The sequence below is a fragment of the Melanostigma gelatinosum genome (assembly GCF_949748355.1).
Source record: "Melanostigma gelatinosum genome assembly, chromosome: 3".
Lineage (NCBI taxonomy): Eukaryota > Metazoa > Chordata > Actinopteri > Perciformes > Zoarcidae > Melanostigma > Melanostigma gelatinosum.
Window position 1 is genome coordinate 11,491,131 of NC_136636.1, and position 17,789 is coordinate 11,508,919.

The 17,789-nt window shown below is 45.9% G+C and overlaps 1 protein-coding gene across 2 annotated transcripts in view; it reads right to left on the bottom strand.

Annotated features, from left to right (window-relative positions):
• The window catches only part of foxp4 (forkhead box P4), an 84,888-nt gene that overhangs the window by 42,748 nt on the left and 24,351 nt on the right, over positions 1–17,789 (bottom strand). For both annotated transcript variants that reach the window (XM_079297184.1, XM_079297185.1), the window contains exon 2: positions 12,116–12,286. In XM_079297184.1, the coding sequence (XP_079153310.1) occupies positions 12,116–12,277 (162 nt within the window). In that variant the 5' untranslated portion in view covers positions 12,278–12,286. The remainder of the gene's footprint in view (positions 1–12,115; positions 12,287–17,789) is intronic.

The window sequence follows — 17,789 nt, forward strand, 5'->3', positions numbered from 1 at the left end:
GAGAGTGTGTGTGTGTGTGTGTGTGCGTGCGTCAGTTCGGTGTGTGAGTTCTTCTGACTTGTCATCGCTCCCCTCTGTAAATCATCGCCTCTGACACAGCCTTTAATAACAGTGCATTTTTTAATTCAGCAGGGTCACACACACACACACACACACACACACACACACACACACACACACACACACACACACACACACACACACACAAGGTAAGGGCTACTTTCTTTCCTTAACAGGATTTCGAAAAATGGCTGACAACTATGTTTCTGAAAGGAGGGAGGGTTGGTGAGGCAGTTAGAGGATCCATTCGAGGAAAAGGATAGAAATTTAATTTTGCCAAGTGTGTATGATGATCTTGCAGTGTGTGTGTACATGCACATGTCCATACTCTATGTGAAAGTGTGTGTGTGTGGCTCAGGTTGCAAAAGCAAACAGGTCTCTGTGTGTGATGAATCTGGCCTCTAATCCCCCCAGTGTGTTTGGGTGAGACAGGGAGAGAGAACGCAGGAATAAGCAAAGAAATCTAAACAGAGAGACGTAGCAAAGGAGGAGGGGGAGGCAGGGAGAGAGAGAGAGAGAGAGAGAGAGAGAGAGAGAGACAGGTGGGTACCATATGTTGGAGTAGTCCGTCACCACAGACTGAGGTCCATTGTTGACGGCCGAAACGAAACAAACCGGTCCCCCTCCAACCCACTCCTCCTCATCTCCCCCCGTAGATAAACAGCCCCCGGGGCAGACAGTGGGCTGTCCTTGAGGGAGGAGGAGGAGGAGGAGGAGGAGGAGGAGGAGGTGGGAGTTAGGAAGGGCAAGGGGGAGGCAGGTTGTATCAGATTTCTTTGCTCTTAGACCAAGAAGTGGAGAGTACAAAAAAGAAAGAAAGGTGCACAAGTGAGGGTGAGTGAGAGGCTCATTGTTGCATCTGTCTGCCAGACAAAGTGAGTGATTCAGATGTTTCAGCAGCATCGGACGCAACGGATATCGTCAGTGCCAAACAAGTATCCCCTCTCCACCTTACCAGCTCAGCAGGCTGGGAAGAGAGGCCAGTGATGCACCACTCCTCCAGTCCTAAACCCCCTTAGTTCCCCAGGAGAGAGCGAGAGATGACGAGAGGGGTAGATAGCTACAGGGTGAAGACGTAGAAAAGAGCTCGTCACACCCAGCTGCTTCTCTACAGGCCTGCACGCTCTCTGATTTTTGGATCAGTGAGCGAGACCAGGTTCAGAAATGAGTGGTGGATCTTCTTTTTTTCCACACTTACTTCACTCTATCTCCTTGCTGGGGTGCTGTCATTGAAGCTGAAAGCCAAGCTAAAGCTGCGTCGATGCTGCCGCCCTCCTGGGTCACCCCCCTGTGATCCCTTATATCCATTTGCACTGCACTGCACCTCAAAAAAAACAAAATAACACCAACCTCCAAACGCCAATAAACCCCTTTCCTTCTTTAATTTCCTCCCTCCTCCTGGCTTGGTCTTTGCTGGCTTTTCTGCCTTTAAATCTCTCTTGTCTTCGATTCCTTCTCTTTCTATGGCTGCTCAGAGCGATTCATGATCAGAGAAGATGATGAAACAAGACTGAGCAGATGTAACACAATCTACAAAGCATGTAAATTTGTTGAAAGGATGATGATACTACAGTACCACCAGCTCACCTGTGTTCCAGTGGCCCAGTACTTACACCCACACACACAGTGGGATTACTGGAGAGATGACAGTTAGTGGGATTGCTATATGACTTTGGGGCATATGTGAGTGAAGGCTTGGTTACGGCCACGGTGGAATCTCACGTATCAAATGCATCGCTGTCAGTCACCAGAAAAACCAGATTGCTTTCCCAGATCACTCCTACTTTCTTTCTCTCCGTCTATATCACCCGATCTGTCTCTTGTCTTCACACGGCCTCTCCATATAATGTATAAAGTTTGGCTGGCATTTCTCCAAGTACTCTGTCGTTCTTGTGCCCTGCCCCCTCTCCTCTCAAGAGATCTGCTACCCATACCCTTATTGGCCACAGTAAATTCTGAGAGCAGATATGCGTTAGACGGAGGCCTAAAATAGATCGCACAAGGCCAAATGAAACCAAGCCTTGTGAATACAGCTGTTGGCCTCATGAGAGGACCTTCGCCTTCCCTGGACTGTCAGACAGAGACCCACTGATGGCAGCTGTGGGTCTGGGATACCTGGTTTAGGATTAGCTCATGAATATTTGAGTTTAGATTCGTTGCATTTCAACAATGAAGATAACTACCTCATAGAGTATGAACTGTTGAGAAGATTGACTCATAGATCGTTGTCGTTGGTAACAGCAGCTGATTTCACTGAAGCTCATGTTTTCCACCAGACGTTAAATTTAATGGGAAATTTGTAGGATTATGTTTGGGCAAAAAAATGTAAGTTGCTCTGTAGTTAAAGTTTTTAGAAGGAGGTTCTTGACATGGCCAGCCAGATAACAAAACTGAAAATCCCTTGTTGGCAATTGTATTGCTTGGAGGACTGGCTATAGAATGGAAACGTGAACAACCCAAGTATGAATCAAAAATATTGAGGATATATCAAGTTTTATCATCTGTTTTTGAAACGATCTAGGGGAGGCTTAATTAATTGAGGTTTTGAAACAAAATGTTCGCAATGATTAATAAAGCCAAAGACCGGGGTTCTCTTTTAAGATTTTTGTACATTATAATTACAGCAGTAGCTGTATATGTTTGAATAACTGTTTCTTTTATCTACTTGCATAATCTTGTGATGGCACACTGTATTTGCTGCCAAGACTGATCATTTATTTTTTAATATGTGAGGTTTGTTATAATTGGAAAACTAAAAATATTGAAATAAAGAAGTTGCTCTGTTGCACGGAATGAGTCTGCTGAGCAGGCAGCCGCATTTTCTTTGTTGCAGTCAGCAATAAGTGAACGTGGTCCTAATAATTACATCACTGGAAAAATGAATTTGTAAAAAATACACTGAGTTAACAACAAAAACTAATTCTTTAAAGTTAGTGAAACTTCACTATAATAGGTCAAAGGTGTAAGGGAACAGATTGGTACATATATTCAGTGCAGATCAGGGGTTTCCAGGGGTAAACATACAGGGGCAAGGGGCAGCCTGAACCAAAGCCTGCTAAAGCCGCTCAATTTCACGGTGGGTTACAAATAAACTATGCTCTGCCAAGACTTCGCCCCTGACTCTTCCTCACATGCTCCTTTTTCTGGTATTAATCAGGCCTTTCCGGCCTCCCTTCACCAGCTTTCCTGCCATTTGTTTTCGCTCATAGCAACGTGGACTTCAAACCAGTGGTCCACCAATATAACTGAGCTTAAACGACGCTGGATACCTCAATCAGTTTAGGCCGCCGCCGAGCTGGAACTATCTGGGACACCTTCAGAAACACCAGCCAGCCGCGATCCCGTTCAGCTATTTAATGTAATGTTTCCGCAATATAAAGGCACCGTGCGAGAGCTGAGCTTTTAAAACGGCTGAAGCAAGCTTCTCTGGGCCCAGACTGACCATTAAAGAGAGGAAAGACCGCGTTCAAGAGCCAACGCAATAAAAACTCACAAACTCCAAAAGAACTTCAAAATATGCCGTAATGTTTGAAAACCCTGGCTGATTTTAGATTCTTTTTTTTTTTCACATCCTATTTTTCACAAAAGGGACCTGTTCTAAACTCCGGGGACCCTGCCGTTTTCCAGATGGTTCTCTTCAGTTCAAAACTGTTTTGTGAAACGAGAAAACCTCTCCGCTTCAACTATGTCCCTACACTCATCTAATGTTTCTATTGATTCACAGGGGTATACGCGCAGTCATAAAAAGGAGCTGACTGAATACCCAGCACTGCTTTATATCATTACACAATTCATCATCGTACACACACGTCTTAAACACATACACAGGGAGGAATCTAGCTATCTTCCTCAGGAGATGTTGTCAGCTTTTCTCTGTTAAGCGAAGGGAAAAGGGGCATAAAGAGATAGACAATTAAAGATAATGATGAGGTGAGCGGGGACAGAAAGCGAGAGGAACTCCCTTCCTGAGATTATAAAAGCAGCTCCCTCTGTACTGCAGGCCTCATCTCAGTCCAGGCGGCTAATTGACGGCAAATAGCTCTACAGCAGTTTCCTTCCACACACACGCACACACACACATGCACGTCATACATTATATACACATGCAGTTTCCCTGCGGTTTTCAACACAGCTTGTTTGGCAAGAGAGGAAGGTCTCACTCCAGACAGACCCAGCCCACAGCGGGAAACACACACACACACACACACACACACACACACACGGCGTACCTTGTAATATTTAGCCCTCCTCTTGTATACGGTAGGACAGTTAAGTAGTTTGGTTCTGCTCATAGGAAGACAAGGCCACTTAGGTGGTAGGTCTTAGCTGGGTGACCTCCAGAGTTTAAGCTGCTTCTCCTGCCCAACAAGAGCAACTCCTGAGAGGCTAGACTGTGAGAGAGGCCAGCCCATGATGAGGATAGCACTAGCCTGGCAACCAGACCTCACATATGGAAACCGTTTAACTGTTATTATTAATATCCCCCCCAAAAAAAATCAAACTAATAACACATGCAAGACACTGCCAAGACTCAGCTCAGGAGACAGAGGGAAAACACATACATACACAAACAGAGACTGTCTGCCATGTGCACATGCATACACAGACACATACACACATGAAGACAAATATACACACACAGACGCCTATTGGTTCAACAGAAAAACACGCTCCTAGTCAGTGGCCTGTAAAAGTATTAGCCTGCCTGCCCGCTTTGCTGGAAATAAAACTCTTTCATGTTTTTGGTTCAGAGGGTTTTTACACCTGGTTGTGGCTGTGGAGATGGTGGACACACCCTCGCACCCACCCTTACCACACCCACACACACACACACACACACACACACACACACACACACACACACACACACACACACACACACACACACACACACACAAACACCGGAAGTGGGCAGGCACAACAAAGGCTGGCTGCTGCACAAGATGTTAGAAGTTTTGAACGAGAACAAAATCTTTAACTTCTCCAAATGAGAAGCAAGGGCGTGTTTCCAAAAAGGGGAAGTGTGTGTTTGTGTGATTTAGTAAGAGGGTCAATACATCCAGATGTGAACAGGCACATTATTCAATCTAAAATCTACCTCAAAGCCCAGTTTAATCTAGATTCTTTTAAACCTCGTCTTTGTTGATGTGATCGCTTTTATCTGTATTACTAACTTCGTAAACTCACAATTGTGTTCAGAGATTTGGGCGACTCTGCTAGACAACCATTAGAAGTCCATCAGGACAAGTAAAAAGAGCAATGAGAAAAATGTTCGTCTGAAAAGACAAAGTTATGACCCAAACTTCTTCTTCCTTTTTTTTACTTACTGTAAATAATGAAGTTGTGTGTACACACAAAGGTTGTCACTTCTAATAATTGGCTCAGATAATAGATATTAATCATAAAGCAATGCAATTGGTGAGTAACATGTAATAGATTTGTTCCTTTGGGAAATCGCTCCTTGAATTAGCATGAATAAAAAGCAGTGTTTTAATTTCATGAAATTTGCGCGACAACAGAGAAAAATGAATTATAAATGCCCTCATTAACATATAGTACTTGGGTGAATTTGGATTATTTGCTGATCTAACTTTTTATGATTTTATTAATGAGAGGAAAAAGTTCTACCTCACTTTACCGCAAACAAAGTTTCACTACACTTGTGTTTTTCATATGTTTTTGTTGATTGAAAAGACAAAAGATCTTCTGTCAGTCAGGTGAAAAACAGGCCGTCACACACACACACACACACACACTGTCCCAGAGCTCATGAAGAAAGCAAAGAGAGAGAGGGAGAGAAGAGCTACATTCCTCTTCTCTCCCTGTTGACTCTAATCTCTCCTTTAAAATGGCTCACACAAAGAACCAGCGCGGACTAGCTAATTAGCAACACTTTAGGTCTCTGCAGCTATTGTGTGCATGGTGTGTATACCTATGTGTGTGTTCATTGTGTGCACCGCCGGGCTCTCGACTGTTTCCAGGGTAACTACTGGCCTAGCAGCCTCATAAGCGTTGCACATTATGTCTTTCACATTCTCTCCTTCCCCTCTCAGTGTCACCTTCTGTGGGTACGGAGTGGAGGAATGAAGGAGTAAGGACATTTAAGAAAAGAAAGGAGACGAGGACCAAGACAGGAGGAGTGTCTGACCTGTGCGGGTTGTAAACTAATGTTCTCTCTTTTGAGTACCTAGCCCCGAGTGATCTCTGAAACACTGCGTCTGAACACACGTCAATTAAAACCAATTACTTGTGGTGCTTTTTGATCGAGAAAGCAGAAGACGGTGACCAATGTGAACATGCATCCATGCACACACACACACACACATGCACAGTCACACCCCAGTGTCACTGACTAGTAGTAGTAATGAGGTCATGCAGCTCTGCTCGCTGACCTACGACCTCTTAAAAAGGCCCCAGTCACCGTGGCGATACCGTCTGAAGAGCAAGAGTCAACAATCTACTTTTTCACTCTCAGAAACTTCTCTATGAACAGTGTCCGTCCCCGCTCATGTGTGTGTGTGTGTGCGTGTGTACATGTGTGTGTGTACTGTGTGTGTGTGTGTGTGCATGTGTCTGTGTACTGTGCGCGTGTGTGTACATGTGTGTGTGTTATTTACCTGACAGCGCAGCTCGGCCTGCCCAGTGTAAGTGCTACCAAACACTTCCTTGGCAACCAAACCCAACCTAACCCCTTCAGGTGCCCGGGGATGTGTGTATAAGCCAGTCTCCACAACAGAGAGGACAAACACACACACACACACACACACACACATCTTTCTTCTGCTGATATCTGTCTATTCTTGTCCCCGAGCCTCTTGGCTGGTTGGGTCAACCAACCGTGTCCATGCCGGCTGATCTGGCCTAGTGGACCATGTCTACTGTCCGTCTACTCTTTATCCACAAGACTTGCAGCCTTGTGTAGCATGCTTTTTCTGAGCCCCATTAAGTCGATTTTACAGTTCCACACAAGTCAATGTGAAAATGATGACGCATCTATTAGCTATGATTTCAGAAACTTGTCAAACCCATAGCTGTCCCTGAAGAACACTTGGCTGGAAAAAGCACTAAAAACATTTTTTTATGGCCGCTCATAAATACGACATCTTGGAATCAGGTCTCAATGTGACCAATCACTGACTGAGAAATATGATGAAGGGGAGTCATGTGAAATATATTACTGGCCCTGAGATTTGCATTGTGTTTGTGTTGACACGTCTGGTGTACAGGAATGCAAACGTTTATGTGTGAAGTGCGCGTGCCTCAAATCCCCTCACAACCCTGAACAGTAAAAGCAGTTTAGAGACTGAATGGCTGTCTCCAATCTAAATATTGAGCATGTAGTACCCTGCAAGAGTTTTAATTATGTATTAATAGTTTTTTAAAGTAGAGAGATCGGCAGCTCAAGAAAAAAAGGGAAGTAAAAGTCAAAGGAGACGGATAAAGGGACCTGCTGGTGCTTTTAAGACTCCTAGAGGAAGTTGGCGTTCTATAGGTCTCTTTGTATCGCCTCGGTAACAGCAGTGGGTGTTCTGCGATGCTAGGCAACCCAACTGGCCCCTCCTCTGTCCCAGCATGACCCCTGGTGACCTGTGAACTGTACTGACCTCAGACATAAAGAGGAAGGCCTGGACGAGACCGAGGGAAAGCTTTTAGGCGGTGACAGCACTCAGAGAGAGGCCTGGGACTGATTTACTGGCCCGCACACACGACGGACGGACACATGCACGCACACGCACACACACACACACACACACACACACAGACATACAGACAGGAAAATGACACACATGGGATGCAACCTGTCATGCAGATGCTCAAAGCCGAAGTATAATGTAATTAGTTGAAATCCCACTGCACTGACAAACTGGAGAAAAGTGTCTGGACATTTTTCTTCACCTCCTCCTGCCACCCCTTCACCTCCGTCTCCTCTGCCCTCCTGACCTGAAAGTGAACTCTGGGGGAGAGCTGGAGGTCAAACGGGACATAACTGTCCCAGTGACCAAAATTCACCTCCCATAATTTAGCAATTGCCGAGCAGCCGGAGGTATAGAATCACATGTGTCTCTAAACCTCCCCACCTCCAGCCACGCAGGCCATAACTAGCGTCTAAGCCACTCCAACAGGAAGCCATACGTTATCTGAATGATCCAGCATCTCTCATCGCCTGTTAACGCACACACCAATCTCATAACTCCGTCCGCAACGCACTCCCGCCATCAAACCCAAATGCACACTCGTGCACGTGCGCGCGCACACACAAAAAACAGCTATCGTTCATCCGTATTTGTGTACATCTGAGATCTGTATCGGTTCCCCCTGATCTCCAGTCATCACAGTGGCTCCTTAATTACACCCTTCATCCACTCACATCAGCTCTGTGCATGTGTGTAACTAACTGTGTGTGTACGAGAGAGGGAGAGAAACAAAGATTGCCAGTATGTGTGTGTGTGTGTGTGTGTGTGTGTGTGTGTGTGTGTGTGTGCCTTTGAGAGAAAAAAGAGAAGAAAAGAAAATTGATTAAGAGAAATGGGAGTGGGGATCGGAGCTCTGAGTCAATTTCTAAAACTGTCGTTTTCTAAACCAATGTGCCTTTTAAACCCTTGTGTAAGGGGGACCACCGCTACAATCTGCCTCTCACTTTCTAAAGTGCGCAAGAGCGAGTTAAGGGCAAGAGAGAGAAAGGGGAAAAAACCCTCCCTGGCTGTTTTAGATGGCCGATGAGTGGCACAGAGGAAACGGCACCTTTTTGTCACCATCTCTCCCTTTCCTCTCCCTCCTAATTTCCCCTCCCCTCTTCCCGACATCAGCGGCCGCGACTGCTGTAGCTGCTGGAACACTGGAAGCGGGTCACAGATGGCGAGGGAAAAAGGAGGAGACATGAAAATGGGTGAGAATGGAGCGGAGAAGAGAATTGACGGCGCTCAAAGTGCAGACTTACATCTGCTCAAGAAAGAGAGAGAGACGTAAAGAAAAGGAAAGAATTGAAGACACCTGGTTCTCGTCAGAGCACCCTCCACCCAGCCACACACACACACACACACACTTTGAGGTTTGTTAGGATTTATCCTGCTTACATTTCTCCTCTGCTATGCATCATTTCATGTCTACACCCATGCCCGGCACCTCAACAAAGTGCCATGCACTCTCCACTGCACTCTCACTTTTCCACCTCTCCTTCCTCTCGCCCTGTAACTCTGCTCTTTGTTTTCCCCTCTTCTCCCTCCCTTCCTCCTTCCTCTCGCTCCTCGATGATGGGGCAGAACTGGTCTTCGCCCCCTCTTCCCTTTCTTCCCTCTCTCTTCCCTCTCTCCTGCTCTGTTCTTTCTGGGGAGGCAGACAGGCCACATTCCACAGGGAGGCCCAGGCGCCCTTTTCTGACACGTCTCAGCATTACACCCCTCCCTCATCCCTCTATTCCTCCTCTCTAGCCCACCAATGCCCCCCCCCCCATGTGCTGCTTCTTTGCCCCTCCTTTTCCCTCTGGCTGTATGTGCCATCTCCCCGATACCTCTTCTACACTCACCCACTTCCTCATTTGTCCACTGACCACCTACAGCATCTGCATGTGACCTGGTTTTATATCTATTTATCTTCCTATCAATGAGAAAGACAAAAAAAATGAGAAAAAGAGAAGGACAGAGTCGGCGAGAGATGGAGAAGCTGGGCGAGAGAGACAGAGGCCAGTAGAGGGGTTTGATGGCTGGAGATGGCTGTGATTTCTCTCAGGTTCCCAAGGGGCCCAAGGAAAAAACGGCTTTGTGTTCTGACAACACCGCGCTGTCAGGAGTTCTCTGTGTGTGTGTGTGTGTGTGTGTGTGTGTTTTTTTTGCTCCAGTGCGCACTGGCATGGTGTTTAAGCACCAACACTAGTCTGCACTACACCTTCAGGTGGGAGACTCAAGCGTGGAGGAAAAATGAACAAGAGGAGGAGGAGGAGGAGGTGTATCCAAGACTTTAAGGTTAAAGCATGAGCAGGTTCTTATACAATGTTGTCAGGTGACCAGTGTCAGTATTGCGGCCTTCACTGTTAGACAATATTGATTTTCATGAGCAGTGGGCACATGCTAAGAATACAGCCTCTATGGTCACACAGCATTACAACACCAAAACTGGGTCAATACAAAAGTGTGTTGGAATAAGGGATAAAAAAGGAACACATGATCTTGTGGAGAGAGCATGTGCAGGTTTGAGGCTTTCAGAAAAGGAGATGTATGTCTTTAAACAAATATGAATAAAACTCAAAACTGGTCAATCTCTAATTTAACTTAGCTGATGAAAGGTTTAACAACTAGAAAGGGCCAGCATGAGAAACAGCAAATAAATTGTGGGAATGTAAAACCACGGAGAAGGTTTCTGAGTAAACTCATAAATTGATAAATTCTGATCATATACCAACAGAAAGCTCCAAATAGAGAATTGCTCCAGTAAATGGCTGTGTATTTGCTGTTACATACGTGGATGTATCTGTTTGTGAGGTGAGGGCTGGGATCTGGAGGAAAGGTTGTGCTTGTCTTTCATGGTCCACATCGGATAGAAGGAAAAATAAGTACAGCGAGAGAGAGGAAGAGAAAAAGATGGAAAGAAAGAGGGAGGTATGTTTGTGGTTGGTAACCCGCTCAAGAGAGGAAATACCAGCGTGCACACACACACAGGTGCAAAAACATAGAGAGCAGAGACACGTCCGAGAGAATAAAGACCTGCTTTGTATGAGCTACAGGTTTGGTGTTTATGTGTGTGCATTTGTGCGTGGCTGTGCGTGTCCTCGGATGAAGGTTGCTGAGGAAGCAGGGTGAGGATGCAGTCAGGGGAAGGAGGAGGGAGAGCCGGACAGGAGTGAAGGGCCTTGAGTGTTCTTCATTCACCTAAGGCTCCATCATTGTAATTAAGGGGAGTCATTTTAGCAGCAGGGAGGAAACCCAGATTTCTTTCCCCCTGGGTTTCCTCAACTAGAAACTCAGCTGGTGTCGGAAAGCCCAGAACTCACACTGAACCTCTGTGATGGGCGGACACAACACACGCGCACACACACACACACACACACACAGAAAGGGAGAGAAATGACCCACATGCTTATACGGCCAGTGCATGTAGTGAATAGGAGGAACTTCTTCTCAATTGCAGCAAATGCCACATCAATGACTGAAACATGAATCAGTGAGTTTCCATCATGAGATGACAACACTCAGCAGACATTCTTGTGCCGTTATGGACAAATGACTGATGGAGAGACCTCTGGATAGAACATTTTAAGAATTGTTCAAATGATCTGTGTAGTTGTCTACTTTGTGTGAATGATTGGGTCCCTTGTGGATTTTTAGTGAAATGAGAAATATAAATCTAGAATTTCATCCAAGAAGTTACGGGAAGTTTGAAAATGTAATTTGACGCGTGTGTGTGTGGAGGGATGAGTGTGTGTATGGACGGGGGGGGGGGGGGGGGGCGGACGCACAGGAGGCAGGATTAATAGCATAACTGGAAACACTACACGCTGACGTGTCCAACACACACAAACACCGCTTCATGGATCGGTGAAAAAAAAAAAAAGAGACTCTCACACACACTCCTTGAGCATCTGAGTCCCATATCGAGTGTATGTGTGATCCCCGCGACAGGACAAAATGGCTCCTCTCACCTTTAGAGCTGAGACGGGACAGCAGGTGTGTCTTTCTCAAGCAGTAATGTGTAACAGTATATCAGTGGGAACCTCCTGCGTATGAATTATTATGGTGGACTTTGTCCCAGTCGAATTAGCTTGCACATTATGAACGGTGGATAATTAAAGCACCTACGAGCCAACCTGTCAGAGCTTTTCATTGTTCGCACATGCAAGTCTGACAATTTCCAGAGTCTGGCTGACTACGTGTTGTCACATCTGTACATTATGGAACAGCCTGCTGTGTACATGCTGTTCCTGACAACCGTACATATGCACACGACTTGCACAAGTGAGAGGTGGTGCAAAACGAGTCTTGGAAGCACATATATATGTATATACAGGTCGATATGTAAACATAATGTCTCCCGCACACACATATACACACACACACACACACACCTGTTGCTGCTGCAGGTGCAGTAAGTCGACTGGGCTGATCTCTCCGTTGGTGTCTCCGTTAGAGCCGCCCTCTCTACCGCCCCCTCCATCTGATTGGCTGCTGACTCTGTTCTGGTTGGACGGTGTCGTTCGAATGGTCTCAGAGGCTGATTCCACCATCATCACTGGCACCTGAGAGCACAGAGGAAGGAGGGAGGCGGGGGTCGGAGGGGCAAAACAACAGACAGATTGAACAAATGTGACCCGGGCAGTTTGAGCAGAAAGCCTGCTCCCATCTGAGTGAACAAACAAGGCAGGAACCTAAAGTAAACACACGCAGAGATAGAGAAGTGAATTCTGTGTTTTTATGTGCATGTGTGTGTGCACGTGTACTTTGTGGAAAAGGGCTTTTGGTCATGAACCACCCACACACACACACACACACACACACAAACATGCCCAAGTGGCCACAAAGCAACACCTGAGGCAGACACTTTTTTGTCTGTACGTAAATGGGTGTCTCGGAGCGTACGCATGGATTAGGATCAGACGTGCAGCAAATCTAAACTGACAAGGCTGTTAATACTCTGCTATACAGTTAAATAACACAGACATTTCTCCAATAATCAGAGGTGGCATGTGTGCGCTGTGTGAGAGCCATGAGCAGGTTGGTCTTTGAGAAAGATCCGTTTGATGCACCTTCATAGGGCCTCTCTAATTAGAGCGTGTTCCTTCCACAAAACCCGACAAAACGAGCCGTTCCTGGGTGTGTTGTTGTTTTTTGAGAAACAAGGCCTCGCAAACACAAGGGCGCATTTGCCATCGTTAGGAGCTCGAGCGTGGGAGAGAGGAGACGCCGAGACACACACATGAAGAACACACACAAGGCAGCCAACACAAAACAAAACAAACCCTCACACAAGCACGCAGGCTGTGAACTCCTAATGACAAGCTCAATCTCGTCTTTCTGCCTCATCCAGTTTTAGAAATTAACACACACGCACACACACACACACACACACACAAGCGCATAGTTTTTAAGGGGAAAGTTCAAATGCTTTTTTTTCAGCAAACCAGGGAGGGTACACAAAACGCCATCGAGGCATTGTACCCGCCGGCTGTGTGCGACTGTGTGTGTGTGCGTTTGTCAGAAGCGTACAACCCATGCCTTCTGGGGAAACGATAAAAGAGAGAATCTAACTTTGACGCAATAGCAGGTGAAGCGCTGTGTGTATGTGTGTGTGTGTGTGTGTGTGTTTTTTATGAGACTGACAGCAGGTGAGGTTGTGAAAGAGCGCTGGTGGCTCTGTTAATGGAATGCTGCCAGATGCTTGCTGGGGGACAGGGACCTGAGTGTGTTTGTGTGTGTGTGTGTGTGTGTGTGTGGGATACAAGTGGATGCAGGTGGATGGGCTGGTGGGTGTGCTAGTTAAAGGATCAGTTGACCCAAATCCCTCAAAATATATTGCTGTCTAAGCATGCAGTTGGAATTATTTAGTTATTATTATTATTATTTAGTTTCAGTTTACTGCTACTGAATTTTCAACTGGTGCTCGTAGAAAAAAATGTTCTTCAGCAATTGGTCCTTTCACCAAATAATGTGTCCGACATCAGTAAGGTCAGTGTATAATCCGAAAAAATATATATATTTTTTCTGCAAATGTTTTCCAACTCTTTCAGCAGCACAAACTAAATTCCTTTCACTGTCATTGAATTGTATCGGCCTCGTGTTCGGCGTTTCAGAGGCGGCTTATTCAAGGCTGATAAAATCAATATGGCTTGGTACCACTGAGAATACGTGATAATACATGTTTGTTTGTCCTTTCCATAGAAAGTTCACTGGTGACCTTGGAAAGGTGCAGGTGGCAAAAAAAGTGGTGAGGTTGCGTTTGTCAAATGTGTTTTCTTTTTTCTTTTTCTTGCTAACTAAAGCTTTAAAAGTACAAGGTGCCCACAGACAGATTCCACTGTTCCTCTTTAACGAGCAACACCATTTGCAAAAACCACAAATCACACTGCGGCATTTTTCCTCCCCATTGACTCTCTCCTGTCTCCCTCCTGGAACCCAACCGTCTGTGAAGTTAAGACTGAGAAGTCGAGCGTTATTGTGACATTTAAAGTCAGTCGCTTAATCTCCAACCTCATTCCTCTTCCCAACACTTCCTTCCTTCTTCAATCTCCTTCCTTCCGACTCCTCCTGCCTTGATCCAGACCTCTGCTCGGTCAAACTGCTCCCTGAGGTAATATCACCAAGCAAGGCATAGTGCTGAGTGATCAACAGACCACTGGCTTCGCACTGCAGTAGAAACTCTTCGCATCGTCACACTTCTCGCTAAGCATGAATCACCGGCTCGCTATCTAGCCCTCACGACACCGCGCTGTGCTGTAATGTACTGTACACCCATCTGCTTCTAACTTTTCCTCATTGACCTTATTAGCAATGAAGGGAAGAGAGATAAAGACAGACAGAGAGATAGAACTCGCAGGTGGACAAGGACCTAATGGGAAAGTGGGGAGTGTGTAAAGACATGAGCGCATGCCCTCTCTTTCACACACACACACACACACACAGACAGAGAGACACACACACACACGGAGGCAGTGTGGTATGCTCTTCTAAAGGGTGTGTACTCTGTCATATCCTGTAATGGGTGTATATAAGCTGGTGTAATGGAGGTCGGGAAAAAGGCAGGGGCATAAATCTACCCTGAAGTCTCTGATTAGGGCTATGATACACACATACACACAGTGCTTTAAGTTTAAGTGTTTCTGGCAGTGAAGAGGAGCTGCCCGTGCAGAGGCCTGCCTCAACCCGCTACTCACTCTTTCAGTGTCTCGTACTCGCTTTCTCGCTTTCTCTACATGCTCAGACCCCCTCCAGCTGAACCCCTGACCTGAGAGTGTGTTGGGAGAGACATTCCCACTACCCCGAGGGGGCCGAGCGAGGGAGGGAGGGGTGCAGATCAGAGAGATAAAGAATGTGTTTGGCGGAGAGGGAAATAAAAGGCCTTCTTTGCCTTCTAATTGGGATGGAGAAGAGAAGAAGGGAAATGGGACTCAACATGTTTCTGATGACTCCGGTGTATACGTGTGTGTGTGTGTGTGTGTGTGTGTGTGCGTGTGTTTGTCGAAGAGGCTGACACCTACCTTTGTACTGTAATAGATTAGCTCATAGCCAACGCTAGGTGCATGTGTTGATATGTGTGTCTGGTGTGATTGATGAGCAGAGAGGAGCTGGCATGAGTCCTGTTTCGACACGTAGGCTCGTTCAGATGTTCCCGAAAACTTAGCACTAATAATAATCAGAACTCGGCTCTCCCTCCGTTCCTTCCCACTGGTCTGGGTGTGTGTGGAGTTCAAACAAGCCGAGCCAAATGCCCGGTGAGCTGGCTCACAACGGCTGACTCTCAGGCTTTGTTGGGAGGGATTGGCTCTGTCAGATTCCTCCTGGTCACAGCTCGTCAGAACCGTAAAGCCGGACCACTTTCACTCTCTGTGAATGTGTGTTTGTATGTGTGAGAGGGAGTTGTGTACAGTGTGTATTTATGTGTGCATCTGTGTTTACAGCAGCTTAGTGAGATAATAAGTCTTTATCATGTTATGCCTCATGAGGGAATATTTCCAGCAGTCCCAGAACGCCTGTTCTGTTTCCTCCGCCTTGCATCAGCTCGCAGGAACGCTGCTTATTAGGCAAAGAACTGAGGGAATAAGGGTGGGAGGGAGAGAAAGGGTATTTGGGAGAATGAGGGGGGGGGGGGGTAAGGGAAAAGATTGTCTGTACCAGTATCTACACTCCATCATCTATCTTCTACTTTCATCTGACTCTTGAATTATCAGTCTTTCCCCTACTCTCTATGCTGTCTTTCTCCCTCTGGTTATGCCTGGTAACTATTGGCAGGTTCAGCCCTGGAAAACATTAAAGTTTTCACCCTGAAATAGAATCCACACAGGTTACTTCTATGATCTCTGATAGTTCAATCAATATTTGTGAGCAAGAGAAACACTCTTCCCGGAGATAGAAATCTGAGGAGCTGGAGCTCTAACCTGTTTTGTAATCAGGAAACAGAATTTGTAGGAGCCTCTGTTGACAATGAGTGTCTGCGTGTATTCGTAAAATATTTGGTTGTTATACCCAAAGGGGATTTTTTGTTTTTCATTATAATTGACAGTTATGAACCTGATTACTGCCATTGTGTCCACAAAATATCTATTTACCAACAGTGGAGCGGCTTCAGGATTCGTGTCTTGAAAGCATCACAAAGCATCTCAGCGGCTTTATTTCAATGCTTTGACGGGGACATGAACACTGATATACACAGATAGTGAATAATGTAGTAAACACACCCATGTTCTCACACTCTCGCCCAAGACTCTACCACCAAATAAACCGTGAGACTGGCCCTGAGGGAATATGCTTTAACCCGAAAAAACCCAGAACAAATCAAACTATCAGGTCTGTGCTGCTATGTCTCCATCAATCACTCCTTCAATTCCCATTGAGAGATGCAACAAGAGACACTGAGCGAAAGGAAAAGTAAATAAATAACAAAAGATATCTGGCCCGGTGAGGCATTTCGAGGTGGTGCGTGATAAGAAGAAAAGAAACAAGTAAACATGGGTTGTGTCATCAACGCTCCAGTAGTGATTCTGCAGCAATGACAATTGGAGAGAATTACATGAACGAGATGCTCTTGTGTCATCACAGTTTCAAGGCAGAGTTTCCACCACAGCCCTGCACCTCCTATATATATCCTACTTTATCTTTCCATGCAAGCAGATATTCAAATGTCGAACTAACGAGGCTACCTTGTGCGTGTCAAGACGTGTTGATTCTGAGAACAGCAGCACCCTAAATGCAATTCAGTGAATTACTGTCAGACAGTTCATGATTCAGTTCACGAAGTAAATCTGCACTGCTACATCACTGCAATCCAGCCGTTTCACAAGGATTCCCCCCACTAATTGTTTTGCCTTGAATTTTTCAATTTGCTAATCACGACACAAGTGTTCACTAGCTCCCTTTGAGGACTTGAAATAGCAACACATAGAATAGCTAAAAAAAATACGCATTTAATTGAATATTTTATTAATGTTCTTCAACACAAACATTAAAATAATTTGGTGATCATGTAAGTATACAAGTGTAGCTAACAGCCACACTGAGAGGTATATTATATGTTTCAGATATCTTCTGCAGTCGTCTCTGACAGAGTGGAGAAGGAGAGGAGGAGGGATAGGAGGGATATCTGCGTGGCATTTCTGAGCTGACGTGTATTAGCTTCAATAAAAGAGAATGAGGTCAGGCGATAGCTGAAGAAAACGTTCTCACACAAGCGAGCACACACATAGAAACACATACTGCACAAATTCTTTCTCCATCACTTCCCTGTCCAAGTTTGGTTGTTTCCTCAGCAGCTGGCCGTTGCTACATGCTCGTCAGATTTGCAGCAGGATGCCATACCGGAGCAGCCAGGCTGTCTTCCACACAGAGCTAACGCTAACAGCCCTGCTCCAGGCTATACTCTGGCTGCCAGCCAGCGCTAACAGGTTGGCTAACAGCAAAGGGCTAATGCTTGTCTGCGGCTGGTCTGGCCATGCGCCAGTGCTAACAGGTGAACTCCATTATCCCACAGACAGATAGTCAGTCAGATGTGGGCCAATATCTACGACCGGCTGGCTGGCTGGCTGGCTGGCT